The sequence below is a fragment of the Arvicola amphibius genome, chromosome 1, assembly GCF_903992535.2.
Source record: "Arvicola amphibius chromosome 1, mArvAmp1.2, whole genome shotgun sequence".
In the NCBI taxonomy this organism is placed as follows: domain Eukaryota; kingdom Metazoa; phylum Chordata; class Mammalia; order Rodentia; family Cricetidae; genus Arvicola; species Arvicola amphibius.
The window spans coordinates 34,796,619-34,814,318 of NC_052047.1; the positions used below are offsets into that span (position 1 = coordinate 34,796,619).

Below are 17,700 nucleotides of genomic sequence, written 5' to 3' on the forward strand. Positions count from 1 at the left end.
GAATCTCTCGGGGTGATTGAAATCAGCCTCCTTTAGGTGACATTTGAACAATGGTGATTGTTTAAATCACTTTCTAATCAGGTTAGGAGCTTAGTGATTTGAACATCTGAAGCAGAAGATTCTGGACAAAAAAAAATAGTTGAATCACTGAGATTGGAAGAAGAGAAATTGAAGTGAAAGCCAACATAAGGCTTTGTAGGGTATTATAGGTTTTCTGAGCAAACTTGGGATCCATGAGTGAGTTATGGAGGGGAAACATCATCCCTTTAGTTTTGAACTTTAATATGTTTGTGGTGTGCAAGCAGCATTTGAGTATATCTGGCCGGGCAGTGGTGGCCTTTAATCCCAGCACTCGAGAGGCAGGAGCAGTCAGATCTCTGTGAGTTCGAGGCCAGCCTGGTTGGCAAAAACTAGTTTCAGGACAGGCTCCAAAGCTGCAGAGAGATCTTGTCTTGAAAAAACTATGTGTGTGTGTGTGTGTGTGTGTGTGCGTGTGTGTGTGTATGTCTGAACTTTGAGAGTAGTTTACATAGATATTTAAACTCCTCACTGGGGCTGTAAAAATCATTGAAATTGAATATAAACAGGACAATCAAAAGACCCAAGGACTGTCTAACATTGGGAGGTTGAGAGAAGAGCAGGGACTAGAGATCAAGTTAATGGGATGAAAACCAAGAAAGAATAAAGAAACTTCCAAGAAGAAAGAGAGGTATAAAGTTGGGTCAGCTGTCACTCATGACCAACTGCAATGTAGCTGAACATGAACATTTTGGTTTATTGAATAGAGATCATGGCCCTTGATCAGAACAGGATGAGCCTGACTGACATCATGGAGAAGAATTGACTGTAGCAAGCGTAGGCTTCTTTATCAAGGAGGTTTACAATGCAAGGCAAAGAATTCAGGCAGAACCACACAAGACAGAGATGGGGTGTGTGCTGCCCCACTTCTGCTTCCTGTCTTCACTCTTTCCCTTTTTGCCCTACCTCCTCTACACAGTAGATGGCCAAGTAAGCATCAGCTAGATGTTCTGGTCCAACACCCTAGAGGAATGTTGTCAATCAATGTTCTCACTATTAGAATATGAATGATAAGATACTAAGTAATTGACACGTGACACATATCCTGAGGTGACAGACACCCATATCTAGTCCCCCCAAACTTCCTATGATCTTTGAGGTAAATGTTAATTATAGAATTTTCAAAGTAATCTTTCCTTGAACATATGGTTATAGACTAATGATAAATCTGGCCATTTGGACAAGTATCATTTCTCAAGTCTGACATTTTTAACTGGCCGGCTTCCATTCCTTACCAACTTCTCATTAAATTAATGCCAAGCAAATCAGTGGCATGAAGAAAACTTTTTGTGATAGTGCCAAGATTTAAGACACCGGAATTTTATAATATGCTTAATTTTATCAGAAAGTTTGAAATGAATGAGTGAGGCAGGTGCTCCAAGAGGAAAAGGTACAGTGGGAGGCAGTGGGAAGCAACAAATGTATGTCGGCTGTGATGCTGAGCCCATTCAGATAGGTGAGGATTGGTGGGTATACTTATGCCCTAGAGCAAAATCCAGCAACTTCTCAAGGACTTTGTGGAACCTGCTGTAGCCTCAAAGCCCCTACCACCACCCTAATCCTGAAGTGTACTCCAAATATTTACATATATACAGGAGAATTCTGTGGTTTCAATATAGTTTTGTCTCCTGCAGGGTTTACATACTGGCAACTCAGCCTCCATTGTGATAACTGCAGATTGACTCAAAATTAAACCTCTTTTTCATACATAATAACCAGTCCTCAGGCATTTATATTCCTTCACACAATGGTCTCAGTTTCATTCCCATCCCCAGGGGCCCTAAGGGCTGCTGTTGGATGTAAGTGATGGGGATAAAATAGACTGTTTCCTGAGGACTCCCGCAGGGGCTGCTCTAACCCACACATCCGGACTGATTGCACTGAGCCAGTAGAGTATATTTCCTGAAAGACGCTCCAATGCCCAAACTATCTCTAGCCTCAGAAGCTGACTCAACCACCCAAGTCCACCAGAAACAGAATTCCCCCAGCTTCACAGCCTTTTCAAACTGACAAGTCCTATATTTTTTATAGACTTTTTTTTTTTTACATTTTACTTTCTTGTTAAATGAAAACCATCATGGTAATTAAGAATCTTTGACCCATTCAACTTTGGGTCTTCCATTTGCATCAACTGACTCAATGCACACCTGCAATAGTGCCTAGTACTCTTGAGTCAAGTTTATATATCGCACCCCAAAAACGTGCCCCACGGTTAGCCTTAGAGGATACACACAAAAGACCCAACCTGGGCCTTATTCATGAAGATATGATTTAAAGTCTTGTAAGCACATGGCTTCAAAATAATTACCATTGATGGGAAATATGTTTGTATTGCGTGGGAAACTGACACTAGTCCTGTAAAATGAATGCTGTAAGGTTTAGGTCTAGGCCCTTATTTCAGAAAGGGGATGATGGTGCCAGAACGCAGAGTGAGCTTTGGGCTTATTTTACTGTGTGTTGTTTTTTGAGCCCTGATTGTATACAAAGTAGTCTGTAATTTAAAAATTGTGTTTGTGTGTGTTTATTGAGAGGGTAGAGACAGATACCTTAGCTCCACCAGTTCCAAACTTTACGTAAACGTAAGTCAACTTAGTAACTCAGGAAAAATCGTATGTGAGATCAGCTCCTGCATCCCCAAGCATTGCTTGCTATTTGAGATAATATATTGGGTTGCTCTGCCTTGATGATAGAACCTGATAGTTTTATCAGTAGAAATTTGTTTTTCTTCCCATCTGGATAATGGAAATTATCCAGCATGACTCTGATGAAAGCCATCTTTGCCTCTGGCCAAAAACACCTTCTCTGTGTATATTTATGTGACAAAGAAGGCTCTCAGGTGTCTTGTTAGGGCACTAATCCCATCAGAATGCTTCACCCTCCTGAATCCACCTAAAACTCAGCCTGGTAGAGGTACGACTACAAATGTCATCACTGTTGGGGGTTGGAGCTTTAGCTTTGGAATATTTGAGGGATACTTGTAGTCCCCCAGGGAGAGTAAAGCTATATAGGAAATGGCCAGTCTGATCTTAAGGACAAAACCAATGTCTTCCCAACAGTTATATTGGAAAATTATCATTGTTGGTGGAAAAAAAAATGCTTCCTTTCCAAAAATAAAGTTCGTGGTGGAGGACCTTGAAAACTGTGACGGCTGTGCTCTTGGGCATCTTGGACAATGTCATTTCTAATGCCAGTACACTCTGTCACAGCACTGTCCCCCTGGGAGCAGACCAGATTCTTCTTCGAGGTGCTCAGTTAAGAAATACTCAGTGGGTCCATGGGATAGTCGTCTACACTGGACATGACACCAAGCTGATGCAGGTGGGACTTTTATCTATGAAACCTTTTGAGGCTAACTCTTTTGGAAATGCATGATTCGTCATTCTTGGTGCCCTTGGCCCAAAGAGAGCAGATCAGCCAGATATTCCTTAGTCTCATACCACGCACCCATATGGGGAACAAGGTGAATGAGATCTTGGAATTCCTTCCCTGTGAGAAGAGCTTGTTACACATGGGAACACTGAGAAACTTCTCCCAAGATGCAAGAACATGATGCAAGAACACCCAACGGTGGTGTGTGTTTTCCAACTGCTGTTGCTCACTTCAAGTGGTCTGTGTACCAGTGTCTGCATTAAAGTATTTATTTTATGTTTTTATTATAATGCAATGATCAAATTTTAAACTTGGAGTTGTTTCATAAAATTTAAAGATAATATAAATTAAAGAGCCATTTTTTCCCCATGGCATTCCATCCAAGACTATTTTTGCCATCTACTGTCCTGATGTTTTTCTATACCCATGGGAGCTTCATCTCTCCATTGTAATACTATCTGTATTCAGTGTAGCAAGTGTAGGAAACTCACTTTGAAATACTAATAGGAGTTCTACTCTAAGGAGCAGTGTCCCTGTACATCATACAGGTGTGACATTGCTGTCATTCCAGGTGAGATGGTTGGTAGGGCTCCTACCCTGGTTGTGCTATCAAGTCTGTCATTCTTCACTAATATTTACCATGAGAGATTTCCTTTTCTGTCCCGAGGCTGCTCGGTTAGCACAGATCTGGCATAACTACTGAATCATCACATAGAGCAGAGAAGCCTTCCTTGTCCTCTGCTGCATAGGTCAGGCTTACTCCACGGTCCCCCTGCCTCTGCCTCCTAAGCCAGCCTGCTGCTACAGCTGCTGTTGCTGATCATAGATGATTTGATTTGAACTACTGCTGCGTCCAGTAACACAGTTGCCGAGCGACACCAGAGAGCCTTTGGATGTTGAGATGTTTGCAGAGCCGTGGGCCTTTTTTCTTGGTCTCTTTTCTAAGCAAAGGCAGGGAGTGGATGCTGTGGCAAGATCTTGTTTGTTTAAGCAGACATCTTAACCTGCCTGACACAGTCTGCAAAATGAATGTTAGCCTCCCCTTTCTCTCAGTATTTTACAGCCCAGAAAAAAGGTGTACGTGGTAAGAAAAAAGAGGTGGCAGCCGTGGGCACTTTATTGTACTTATCGTGTGTTTGGAAGAGTTTACAGCTCAAGCCCAAGTGCTAGTTGTGACTTTGTCAGCCTCATCGAATACTAAGTAAGCGGTGCTTAACTGTGCGGTTTTACCATTCGTTCTGTTTTGTTGTTTTACAGAACTCCACAAGTCCGCCACTTAAGCTCTCCAATGTGGAACGGATTACAAATGTACAGATTCTGATTTTATTTTGCATATTAATCGCCATGTCTCTTATCTGTTCTGTGGGCGCGGCCATTTGGAACCGAAGGCATTCTGGGAAAGACTGGTACCTCCATCTACACTGTGAGCAACGAAGTGCTGACTTCCTTATTTTTTCCCCTTTGAGTTAGACATTTGCTTCTCCATCAATCTTAACTTAGTTTGAGGAATGTCCTCTTGTTTCTGAAAAGAAAGAAAACTTGTGGCTAGGATAACTGGAAGTCTTCTCTTCATTTTTTAATAGATTGCCAGGAAAAGTGAGTAAAATTTAGGTTCTCAAAACTTCAAAATACTTAAAAACATACCTCCATTCCATAATAGTATAAACTGTTTTATAAATATAACCATTAACATGATACACGAAACAAAAACTGCCCTCTAAAATATATTAAGTGTGGCAGTTAAACTCATGAAAGGAGATGATGTGTGGAGAAAATTATGAGTACTGAATATATTATGAAAGCATAATTTATATGCTTTAAAAATGTTTGAACTGAATGTTCTTCCTTCCTACCTTCCTTCCTTTCTTTCTTTCTTTCTTTCTTTCTTTCTTTCTTTCTTTCTTTCTTTTCTCCCTTTAAATGTGCTTTCCTTTGAACTCGGTAAAAGAAATTTTATGTAAATGTTTATTTTATTCCAGGGAGAGTGGTCTTAATCACTTCCGTCTGGAATATGTATTCTCTTGCTGTTCTCATTTTAATATATCCCCTCTGGGTATTTCTAGGAAATGAGCTTGCATTTCCTTGTGATGAATACTTAGTCAGTAAATAATTTCCCCAAAGTGTGAAAACGAATTGCAGTAGTCTTACAGGAAAAAACAAAAAACAGATTTTTAAAGCTGTTTTTATTACATTTATCTAACTTTTTTATTACATTTAGTTAGCTTTGCAGCTATTCCAAGTTATTTTATAGTTATTGATTTATTATTTCAGCATGGAAAAAATGTTATTACTGCAATCAATTTGTTTGTGTATATTCCTTACACTATATTAGTCTTCCCTGTTTTATTTTCCTTATTGAGGAGGAAGAAGTTAATGTACTTAGGAGGCTAATTTACCTACACATGAATAACACTCCTGTAGCTAAGCATACAGCTCAGTGTAATGCTTACTGACTATGCATGAGGCCTCCCGGGAGAACAGTACTGGAAAAATAAGAAGTGTTTTACAGCTTGAATTGTTCTAGTTGCTATTGTGTTTGCTTTGGAACCATGCTTTGAAAATGCTTTAAAGAATTTACATAGAAGTCTTCCGCCCAATTGAGACTTTGCATTTACAAACCTTCAACCCTCCTGATATCTCTGAACTTCCTTATTGGAGCACGATGTGCAATACCAATGGCTTTTCTTTCATCCACGCACACCACATGCCACCGTGCTCCCCTGCCCCCACCAGAACGGAATGGGGTTTCTCTGTATAGCAGCCTTGGATGTCCTGAAACTCACTCTTTAGACCAGGCTGGCCTTGAACTCAAGAGATCCACCTGCCTCTGTCTCCCTAGTGCTGGGATTAAAGGCGCTATGCCGGATTTCTTGCAGTTTTTAATAACACTGTGGAGAGCTTAATAGGATTAACATGCTGAATACAAGTACAGCTGTCTCTCTGTAGCACTGGAACTGATTCTAGGCCACCAGGAAGGGACCATAGCCCAAGCCTTTCATTTAAATGGCTCAGTATTTGTGCTGTGTGTATTCTGTCATGTACTGTGAGTCATATATAGATTACTTAATATGCATGATGTACAGTATATGCTGTGTAAGTAGTTATTACACTGTGTTATTTATCGTCTACACATATCAGGTATAGACTGATTATTGTCAGTCTGAAGTTGGTTCAGTCCCTCATGTGGGACCCTAGAGAAAGGGATGAAGGAACTTTGATTCTGCACTGAAGTACAGGTTTGAGAATCAGGATATGTTATTAGCAAAGTCTTTGCCTAGCTGTGTAACATAGGAAATTCTTGTGGTGTTCGGGTATCCTCACTGCAGACATAAAAAGTTATAAATGATGTTCTCCCTTCTCCCCAACAGATGGTGGCGCTAGTAATTTCGGGCTGAACTTCTTGACTTTCATTATCCTTTTCAACAACCTCATTCCCATCAGCTTGTTGGTTACATTAGAAGTGGTAAAATTTACCCAGGCATACTTCATAAATTGGGTAAATATGAATTTGCATTATATGTCATCTTCCTAAGTATGTATGTTGTCCTTTTTAAAAATTTACTTTGTTGGGGTCTTTTGATTTGTGGAGGTAAAAAACAAAACTTTAAGTCTTAACTGTATGTCATTTTTGATGACTCTGTGGTGGTAGTTTTTAAGCCTCATATAATTTTAACATGGTCTGCTCAGAGTCAGGCAAATTGATAACACCAGACATCCTGAGGAAAACTGATGTCCAGTTCAGGAAGCCTGTTGTGAATACACAGTGTCTGTAGAGGAAGGAGACCATGCGTTTGGAACCGAAAATCCGTCTTGTAGAAGTAGTGTCGTAATTTACCACATAAGCAGCTCTGTCCAGTCACCTGACTTCGTGCACCTTCATTTCTGAACACTAACAAGGTGCTTAACACGGTGTTTGTGCAGCTCAAGAACCTGTTTAGAGGCAAAGAGTTTTCTAAGCAGTCAAGCACGTAACTGTGGTTCTGCCACCATGGCAGAGGGATTTGCTCATCCATCTAGCTTTCAACTCTGTAAATGATTTTGGCGTGCATAGGTTTCCTTTTTAAATTATTATATTGATGATTTTAATATAGGAGAGATGTATTAAACATCCGGTTTCTATATTTTTTCCATCAAATACTGTTTTATTCTTTCCGTTTTATCTTAGTTAAAATTAATGGATTTGTGTAAATTATATTTTCAGGCATTATTTGCCAAAAAGTCAATTTTTTGAGAAATTTTGATTTCACTTTTTATGTGCCAAACTCATCTTAAAGCTTTGGATGTGAGCAGTGTCGGTAGTTTAAAAATATAACCAAAGATACGTTTGCAGCTGTTCATTGTCTTCCCGTGGTGAGTGATCTTGCTAAAATGTCAGCCTCTTTCTTATGTTTGGGAAAAGATCAGTGTAATTTAGTAATTTGAAATGAGCATCAGGCATGGTTCACTTCACACAGGGAGTGTGTGCCAGAGAATTGAGCTATATATGCAGATAAATTAAAGTTAACGAGGGGCTCTCATTCATATACATAATAAGGTAAGAGCGCAATGATGATCAAATGACTACTCAAGTTCTTATTTTTTATGTGGATTTTCAAAAAGTAGAATTGGTTTCAAATATATAATGGTAATGTTGCGTTAGCCTGGCAGGCTCTTGCTTTTTAACTATCCTCTTAGCCAGCAGAGACTTTGTGATGACCCTGACAAGCCCGCTTTCTCCTTGGGCGAAAATGAGATCAATAACTGTCTCCTGGATTCTGGTTCTGGCCGGTTGTCTTGTTAAACAGTATGGATTCCCGAATGATAGCTTTGAAAATGTTTACCCTCAGCTGTCCTATCGTGCCTATTCTTCTGTCATGCCTGTCCCTCCTGACTCAGACCCCCTCCTCTCCTCCAGCTTGTCTGCGTTTCATGTGGTTTCCAGGTTGATCTGTGTGAGCCCTCTCTTTTCCTCTCTCAACACAACTCACTTGGCAAATGTCTGTCTTCCAACATGACATGTAAACTCAAAAGCCTGCTCCAGAAACAGAGACAGGAGAGGTGCGAAACCCAATGATCCCAGGCCCGATATGTTAATGCAATATTCTACTGTAAAAACTCTCACATATTGGGGTTGGATGATGGTTCCTGGGTGCAAGGCAAGTTCAAAGAAATATAAAATTATACCTTTCCCGGTTGACTGTCAAGTATCTGTATAAAAAGAGACTTAGCCTGGGAAGTTCAGCCAGATGTGGTCACTCAAGAGAGCTTTTCCCCTTGCTTGAAGAGCTAACTGTATGAAAGCATTAGCTGCCTTTCTAGCAAGCGTCCCTGAACAGTCACTTCGCATCGCTCTAGGGAGCCCTTCATGGGTATTGCATAACTTAACCCCAGTGCGAGGTTAAGTTTGCTGAGAATGAAGAATGGAAGTAAGTGGACTATCTGACTCCACAGCAAGCTCTCACTGCTGTTCCTTTCCATTCCAATGAGAGCCAACCATTCCCCACTGGATACTTCTAAGGTCGGCCACATAGAATCGTGTACAGACAGCAAGGAACTGGAGTGGCTACACAGAGCTCAGCAGTCCAGTGCTGACTTGTGAAACGTGAAGAAAACAAAATGATTTCTTTTGCTGACCAGTCCCCCAGCCCCTTGTATTCAAGGATGTCACTTACTTCTTTGTAGGATCTTGACATGCACTATGAGCCCACAGACACTGCAGCAATGGCCCGGACATCTAATCTGAATGAGGAACTCGGCCAGGTAAGCTCTTACTGGCACAGTTGGATCAGAAGTGAGATTTGGTAGAATTTCTGCCTTGTGTGGTGACTTCAGAGGAAGTAGCGGCTCTTCGTTTTCCCTTGTTTGAATAACTTACATAAATGCATTTGCTAGAGCCTGGTATATGGTGGTCATATTTCATAGCAAAATTTTCAAACAGTAAACAGATTTTTCTTTCAAGGTGAGATACTGTGCAAAGGCTAGGTATGTTTCTTAGCAGGCAGTCTGATGAAAATATTGGCTGTTTTTGAGTTATAGGACTTTCATCCAGAACAAAGGAAAAGTTTTAAGTTGTATGAGTCTACTCCAATAGGAAGTCCGATTAGATTTATAGCTGAGACCTTATTAATGTATAGAGCCTTGATGACCTCCCAAGGGTTGTTCTGAGCAGTGTATTGTCAGGAGATGTCATCATTATGTAAACATCATAAAATGCACACAGCTATGACCTCAGTAGGCAAGCGATATAGTCTTGTGGTGTCCACATCATACGTGCATCCTTCACTAACTGAAGCATCCTTAGGTGACATGTTGACTCTGTGTGTGTGTGTGTGTGTGTGTATGTGTGTGTGTGTGTGTAACCATTTATAGATGCTAACTGAAAAAGAGTTTTTGTTGTCTCTTCCTCCACTTTCCAATGCAAACTATTCAAATTGCATTTAGAACAGATTATATTGTTCCTTACCAATTTAGATGGTGTCTGAAGTTAACTGCACAAGCTCTTGCCAACCGTAGAATTTCTTGTTATTTTGAGAAATACTGGCTAGGTCTTAGTACTGTCTGTGTTTGAAAACAGCAGTGAAGCTTTCTGTAAAATTCAGATTATCCTGAAGCAGATTTCTCTCTGACTCTAGTTTTTCTAGTATACATTAATATCCATATACAAAATAATTGATCACTAAAATATTAAAAGAGCTGAATTGCTCCTTAAAGAATGTACTGGAAGCAATTATAGGCATCATTATACCCCCACAGTAGAACAAAGTTGACTTTTAAAGAAAGTATAATTTAAATACATTTTCTTCCCTCTATAAAACATTTCTGGCCAGGATGGATATAGCTCATAGGTAGGGCTCACTGCCTGATATGCATAAGACACCAAGAGGAGCATTTTTAAATTTTTTTAAAACACTGAAATATTAATTAGGATTTTAAACTTGTTCATAGGTTAAATACATCTTTTCTGACAAAACTGGGACCCTGACGTGCAATGTAATGCAGTTTAAGAAGTGCACCATCGCGGGCGTGGCTTATGGGTGAGTGGGTTCCCTTTACTTGGTGTAAGAAATACACATTTAATTCTTGCATCAGTTTGAAATATTTGCAAGGAGGGTTCGAGTCTAAAATTTTAGTCTAGAAAGCAGTTCTTTTTACTCTGGGGTGGATTCATTGTGTATTTTACAGTTGGTCTTGCTTTCCTTGGGGGATGCTATGCGGTAGAGAATGACTGCCATGTCTCTCAGTATTTAGGGCCTTGTAAGGTCGCCATCTGGGCCTGGCGATAAGAAACCATTTCCCTTCGCTCTGACCTAAGTCAGGGTGCAGCGGAGATGTGGGACGAAGCTGCAGAGGGGCCTTCGTCTGTTGTTAAGTTAAATAATACTACGGTGCTTTGACAATTACTCTTGTTTTATCCTTTATCCTGTCTCCTCTGCAGTCCCAGAGCAATCTAAAATGCTGGTGACAGGAAGGAGGTAGGGACACTTTGAAGAACAGCAGTGATAATGTCCCTCAGACTGACTGTGGCATCCATTTATTTTATGTCTTATTGTGTGCCTACCTAAGCCTTGAGTGGCCCTAGCCTTATCAGCAGATTTTGCAACTATCCTTACCTGAAGTGAGGCGAGTAATATTAGTGTCTTAATCACACTTACTTGCTTTGGGCATTTCTGGCTTAGACCCATTGTTTTCATTCACGTGGTGCCTTTAAGCAGCAAGTCAGTGGGAAAGGGGTATTCTGTTTTGAAAACATTTTAAACTGAATTTGTTATTATTCCTATGTACAGTGTCTGCAAACAGGAACAGAGACCAATATGCTTGTTCCCAAGGGCAGGAGAGAGTTTGATTCAGAATGACTTCAGCCTGTGGATACAGCAATTGATGTCTTTTCCACACCATAGAGACAGGCTTTTGATTCGGGAAGGATACTGATATTTCCAGTTTGCATTTTTTTTTTCTCCTTATCCTGAAGCCTGATAGTTCTCAGACAAAACAGCTTTTCCCCATCCTCCCCAGAATTGTTCCTGGGCAGGAGAATCATAGTCACGTTCTTTGACAGCAAGTACTTACACATTCTACACATGGCTGAGCCAGAGGCAAAGGGCTTTTCCTTATGCTCAGAATAGGGTCTCAATCAACCCCGGCCACATGGGCAGAAGTGGAGCTCTTCCCTTGTCTGTCGGTAACTTCATCACTCAAAGTGTGGGAGGACAGCCTGGGTTTGAGCGAAGTGCCAGTCCTGACAGGTGGGCAATGAAATGAACGTCCTGTGAGAACATTTAAAATTGAGGTAAAGAGATAAAGTGTGAATCCTAGAGCCGAGCCGTGTCTTAGACTCCCTCCTGCGACCTTAGATGGTTCCCTTTCAGATATTCTTAACTCTGTAAAGCTTTAATAAAACTCAATAAAATGAACCTCTATGGTCCTTTCAAGCTGTGGACCCCTAGCATCGTGTTTAGAAGAGAAGTCCCTTTGTTTGCAGGTGATCAGCAATATAATAGGAATGGGTTCTGCTCAGGTGTTGCGGCATGCTTTCAAGAATACTGGAAGCCACACTTCAGCTAGTTAAGCCACCTCCGACCATCACCAGGGATTTGTTCATTTGTGTTAGTGCCCATAGGTCTCAGTGTGATTTTATGTATAATAAATTCATATGTGAATTATCAGGGGTGTAGTCTTGTTGCTTGTTCCCACAGGGGACACACAGAAAAGAGTCAGTCACAGCCAGCCACCCTACTGTGCACTCGTGGGTTGCAGGAACCTACACTGTTTTATTTTTATTTGGGGGATCAGACATTTGACTAGTGTTAAACCACGCACCTCCCTCTTTAGAAAAAACACATGAAGATTCTTAACAACAATAGTATGTGAGTAGTTTACATGGAGGTTTTGTTTAGGAAAATGTTTGATAGATCAGCTAATTCTACAACCCTGAGTAGAGATCTACCAGGAAAATCTTCGCAGTTATCCTTCACCCAGCCCCAAGGACTAGATTATAGCCTGCTCATGTGTCTGGTGACCAATCATGACCTTTCATTTACCTACAACAAATATTAATCTGCCTCCTTCTGCAGGTGGCTCTTTGTTAGGTAGAAACCTTCTAATTAACCGAGTTTACATGGTTCCCACACAGAATTCACAGCGTAACCTTGGTCGATAGGTATTAGTTAATTATAATACAACAGTGCTAACATGGAGTAGATTCAGTGCAAGCCTCAGATGGCATAGGATAGAGTAATAAGCTGAAGGGATGCTTCTACACATAGTGGTCCTTAGCCCAAATCTGAGAATGAATTTACGAGAAGAACTCCCCAGGCCAGACATGATCACACAGACTTGTCTTCATGGCAACTCATACAGACAAGTCACTTGCTACCCATCACCCTCTGGATGCCATTCAACTTCTGCCAGGGCTGCACCAGACTCAGGGGCAGGCACTGTGGCCCTTGTGCTCTGGGGCTGGTAAGCCTCATGACTTAGGAAGCACTAGCTCCAGTGCTGGTGTGAAGCCTTGAGCAGGGGTACAGTACCAATGCAGCCTGTCAGGGCCTTCCCTATGAATGGGACACAATACCAATGCAAGCTGACAGGACCTTCTCCATGAACAGAACACAATACCAATGCAAGTTATCAGGACCTTCTCTATGAATGGGATACGATACCAGTGCAAGCTGTCAGGACCTTCCTCCAGTGTTTCCTGCTTGGACAGTTACCAGCGCTCCCCTGGATAGTGCCAGGGCTGGAGCCCAAACTTTGAGGTTAATCACAAGTGATTGTCCTTGGTTCTATAGCCCATTTCCATGGTACATCGCCACAGGCCAGCACCTTTCCTGGAAATCCAGCCCAAAATGGTCAGGGTGAGTGTTTCCTCCAAAACAATAAACACAAGCCTTTGACAGGAAAGAATAGTGGGCTAAAGGATTCCTTTCATTGTGACTGCTGTAATGGAGGGGATGTTATTCCTAAATGGAAACTTAATGTTTTGGAAGTACAAGACACTGCTCTAGCTAGGTAGGTTAAAAGTGGGTAGGTATTTAGGAAGTTAATTAAGTCTTTAAGTTTCCAGCAGCTATAGTGCTTATCGAGAATCATTTGTGCATTTGAACTCTACCTGTATATAGTAAGTTTAACTTAAAGGAGAGATGCTGATTTATCATGTGTAATGAAAGAATTGCGAAATAAGAAAATCTACTCTGATGGGTATTTTGGGTGTCATGTGGAGGTTGGAATGGACTGTATCCAGGGATCTTTTCTCATGCTTCACGGGCTCTTGGGTAAAATTAAAGTATCGATGAAAACATTTTTCAAGATTAAAAATTATTTGATGAGTGGACTATTTTGAATATCAGTGGTTCCATTTAATCAAACAAAGTAACAATTAACTTGTACTTTCCTGTCCCCTCTTACGAAGTTATTGTCCCAAGGCAGTAAAAGCTTCCTGAAAAGTATTTGGCAGATTTTTTTTTCTGGGCCCTAGGTGACTAGCATGTTTGTGTTGTTAAAATACTTTGTAGTGGTTATAAGTATAAATGATTGACGTCCTACGGGCTTTATAGCCTATGTTTAAGCAGCTAAATTTAAACATATTTATTACTAAATTCTGGCTTCTGAGCATCAATCAATTCTGGGCTATAGAGTACCTTTGTAAGTCCACCTGGTTACCATAAATCCTCATGTTCTGCTCATTGTACTAACCACCATTCTTCAGATCCAACTAAAAGCTCATTTTTCTTAACTTTCTAGAAACCCGTCTCTTAGCACTTCCCTCATTCATGGTTTTATGTTTCCAGCCTTTCTGTGATTATTTTTTCCCTCTCTTTCTGTCCCTCCTCTTGAAGCCATGTCCCCGAACCTGAGGATTATGGGTGCTCGCCTGATGAATGGTAAGCTACTTGGTCCTTTGATCTCTTCGAAAGGTTCCCTTGCATGGCTGTGTTAAACGAGCTTCCCGGGTCTCGCGGGAAGTCTTCACAGGTGCTGGGTGATGATGCTCTGCGGTGCATGTTTCTTAAACTCTGTTAAGTATCTTTGATTTTTCTTTCAAAAAACATTCATACACATATTCTAAAGCTTGAAAGTTGCTAGAGTCTTGTATTATTTATCTATTACCTGTAAGGATTGATTCCGAAGTTCCCCGGGGCAGGGAACGCTCCGCTATAGCTCTGAAAGCTTGCTTGTGCTTTTTAGCTCCACACTGCCCCCTTCTGCCTGAGCTGGACCACGTCATGCAGTACAAGTGTCGTTCCTTATTCTAATGTCTGTAAAATGAAGACCTTGAAGTGGACAGCACAAGTGTTCTGAACTCCCCCAGCTGCAACCTAATAGTGAGCGCCGCATGATTCGCTTTAGTTCCACTTTTTTTTTCACTTTTTCCTGATTCTTTGTGAATTTCACATCGTGCATCCTGACGTCAGTGTCACTTTAGGTTTATTAAACACAGCGTAGCTTCACTACTATGGGAAGTTTCTGGGTTGTTTTTACTTTAAAATCCTTTCAGCCCTGGGTTTTATGTTTTTATCTAGGGTAGTTTAGTGTATCTTGTTTTTGTGTGAGTTGTCATGATTTGGTAGCAAATAAAATTTAGGAAATTGATTCCTTTAAAGCTTTTTTTTTTTTTTTTGAGAATACCGATTTTTTGCGACTACTGAGGCTTTCTTCTGTGTATTTGGATTACATATACTTTATGATTAAGTTATAGTCCCTCTGTTCGTTGTGTTCCAGCCACAAAATAAGCGTTCAGCCTACCAGATTTTTATTTCACTGAAGTAGAGATTGCTAAGAGTTTGTAGTAAACCTCCTAATGCCCAAGGCTGCTTACTGATGGAGGCAGCTGTTTGATTCGTGTGACAAGCGGCACCGTCAATGCCTGTCACACAGAGCTCCATACCTTTGCCGGAACATTTTATCATCGGTTGGCCATTCAAGCGAAGCACTGCATACACCCCTGCTTCTTTGGTCCTATGACTCTAGTTACCGTGTTTATTGGGTGTTCTTTGACTTGGGGCTGAGTGTCATCTGAGTAAGCTCCTCAGGCTTTTTTTTTTTTTAGGACCTATGTGTCTTTTCATTTGCTGCTTGCCTATAGCACAATAGTTCTACTATTTTAAACCCTGTTTAGTAATATAGAACTAATACACATATCTTCTTATGAGACATAATTTGGTTTTCTTAGCTTCTCCAAACATTTATATTGTTGACCCAGATCATTAAAAGCTGTGAGCAGAGGATGTTACGTGGCATCAGTCACAAGTGAAATATCCAAGCTTTTTCACAAATTGTATATTTTAACCTGCCATTGAATCTAAAAGAAGGTTGCTGTCTAAAAAAATTAACACCAGGAAAGACATGTGTCGCCTTTATGACTCTCTTTGTGTCTTTGGGTCTTCCGTCTGTCAAGTAATTACCTGTAGGCTTGCAAAGGTGGGGGTACAGATCTGTGAGGTTCTGTGTAAGGTCGTGTGGAGTAGCCATGCATGTGAACTTTGGATTCTGACCCCCGAAGTTTGGATCTTGACCTGACCTTAGAACAGGCTACTCGTGGCCCGAGTAGCCTCATTGGAAAACTGTGGTCACAATAGCACTTGCCTCAGTGGGAAACTTTGAAGATGAATTGAGCTCTAACCAGAGGCTTTACTCTCACTCCTCGTCATATCTGTGACACGGTCATTTTCAAGTTGATAGAATTTAGGTAGAAAAGCCAGTAAGCAATCTGCCCAAGACCACAACCAGCAGACATGGAAACCAGCATTAAGCCCAGTGGAGCCTGACTATGAAGGGGGTTCACTCTATCACACAACCATAGGCTTTAAGGACTTGTGTTTCTCTCAAATTTGGCATGGAATCTTGCAGACAAACACCTTTCTATTAAAAACCGTTATCTAAACTGAAAGTATAAATTTCGAGAGGATTAGAAAGAAAAACACCTTTTGCTTTCAACACTCATGTAATCATAATGTTTTCATATTTTCAAAAGATTTTATATATATATATATGTATATTTTTTTAAAAAAAACTTACTTTGAAAAGTTTAAGGATAAGCAGAACCAATAACTGTCCCTGTCAGTTGTTTTAAAGGTATGTGCTCTGGGCCAGTTTCATCCCACCTGTGCCTTTCTGCCATTATTATTCTCAAGCAAATATCACGGCATAGATTATTTCATTTTTTTTCTTAACTGTTTGATACAGTCACACATCATATTCTCATTGTTTTCCAGTAAATGGCCACGGGGTGATTCTCCAGAGGAAGTGCCTTCAAGTCAGCCCTGCATTCATTTCAGTGGCTTTGGCTATGATTACAGCATCTGCAGTTGATACTAGTTTCTCTTCTCTGCTTGGCTATTTTCTCATTTCATTCTAGCCTATAATTATGTGTGGAGTGAGTGGCATTTATTTATTCTGCTGTAAAAGGTAGGCTCGCTGAAGCATTCTTCCAGGCGTGCCCTTATAATAATGAGACCTAACACATCTATATTAGCGTCTGTCTTCAAAGTAATCCCCTTGGCAAGCTGTCTTATTCAGTGGTGCAGACTTTCACACCGTGCTTTAGAGCTCCTCTTTTGCAATTGCCTTCAGAAATGCTTGTAGTCACCCAGGAAACTGAGTCTCATTGCCTTGATCCAAACCAACCATTATCTAGGAAAAACAGTGAACTTAAATCACCCATTCGGATTCTTGGACTTGACTCTGAGTAACAAACTCATGGCTAAAAATTAAATCTCCCTGCAAGCAATTTTGATTCCAAACCAGCAGGATATTTAAAAACCTGGAGAGGCAGACCCTTAAAAAAGAAAAAAAAAAAATCAGTGCTCTTACAGCTGGGGCCAGAAAGTCCTTCAGCAGTGGCAGAAGGGTTCACTGGGTTAGGGAAAGGGTCAGTCCCTGGGTTAGAGAGGATGCCAGCCCAACAGGCTTTATTCCACCCTGCTCATTGCCTCAGAAAACTGCTCTGTGCTGCCAAAGGAGCTATACCCCATGTTGCCCCGGAGATGTGGTGCTGATCAGGAAACCAGCCTCTATACAGCGGCTGTATGGTGGGCTGACCACCCTGAGCTTGTCCTGGCTGACACACTGTATAAGTGCTGTTCCGGTAGCTTTTCACACCCAGCCCACCACAGTGTCTCGTGGACCATGTGCCAGTGGCTAGGATATTCGCCTGGCCTCCGAAACAGAATATTCCCCAAGTCAAATGGGGATGCTGTTAATCAACACATTTCACTGAAGTGTTGAAGAGAGAGATGCACCTTTCTTCTGGTTTTGAGATGATTTTGATTTTAAAAT

At 40.9% G+C, this 17,700-nt stretch overlaps 1 protein-coding gene across 2 annotated transcripts in view; it reads left to right on the forward strand.

Moving 5' to 3' along the window:
• Atp8a1 (ATPase phospholipid transporting 8A1) overlaps positions 1 to 17,700 on the forward strand; it is a 213,162-nt gene that overhangs the window by 65,534 nt on the left and 129,928 nt on the right. For both annotated transcript variants that reach the window (XM_038327824.2, XM_038327841.1), the window contains 5 exons: positions 3,285 to 3,396; positions 4,705 to 4,870; positions 6,816 to 6,943; positions 9,109 to 9,186; positions 10,372 to 10,460. In XM_038327824.2, coding sequence (XP_038183752.1) covers positions 3,285 to 3,396; positions 4,705 to 4,870; positions 6,816 to 6,943; positions 9,109 to 9,186; positions 10,372 to 10,460 — 573 coding nt within the window. The remainder of the gene's footprint in view (positions 1 to 3,284; positions 3,397 to 4,704; positions 4,871 to 6,815; positions 6,944 to 9,108; positions 9,187 to 10,371; positions 10,461 to 17,700) is intronic.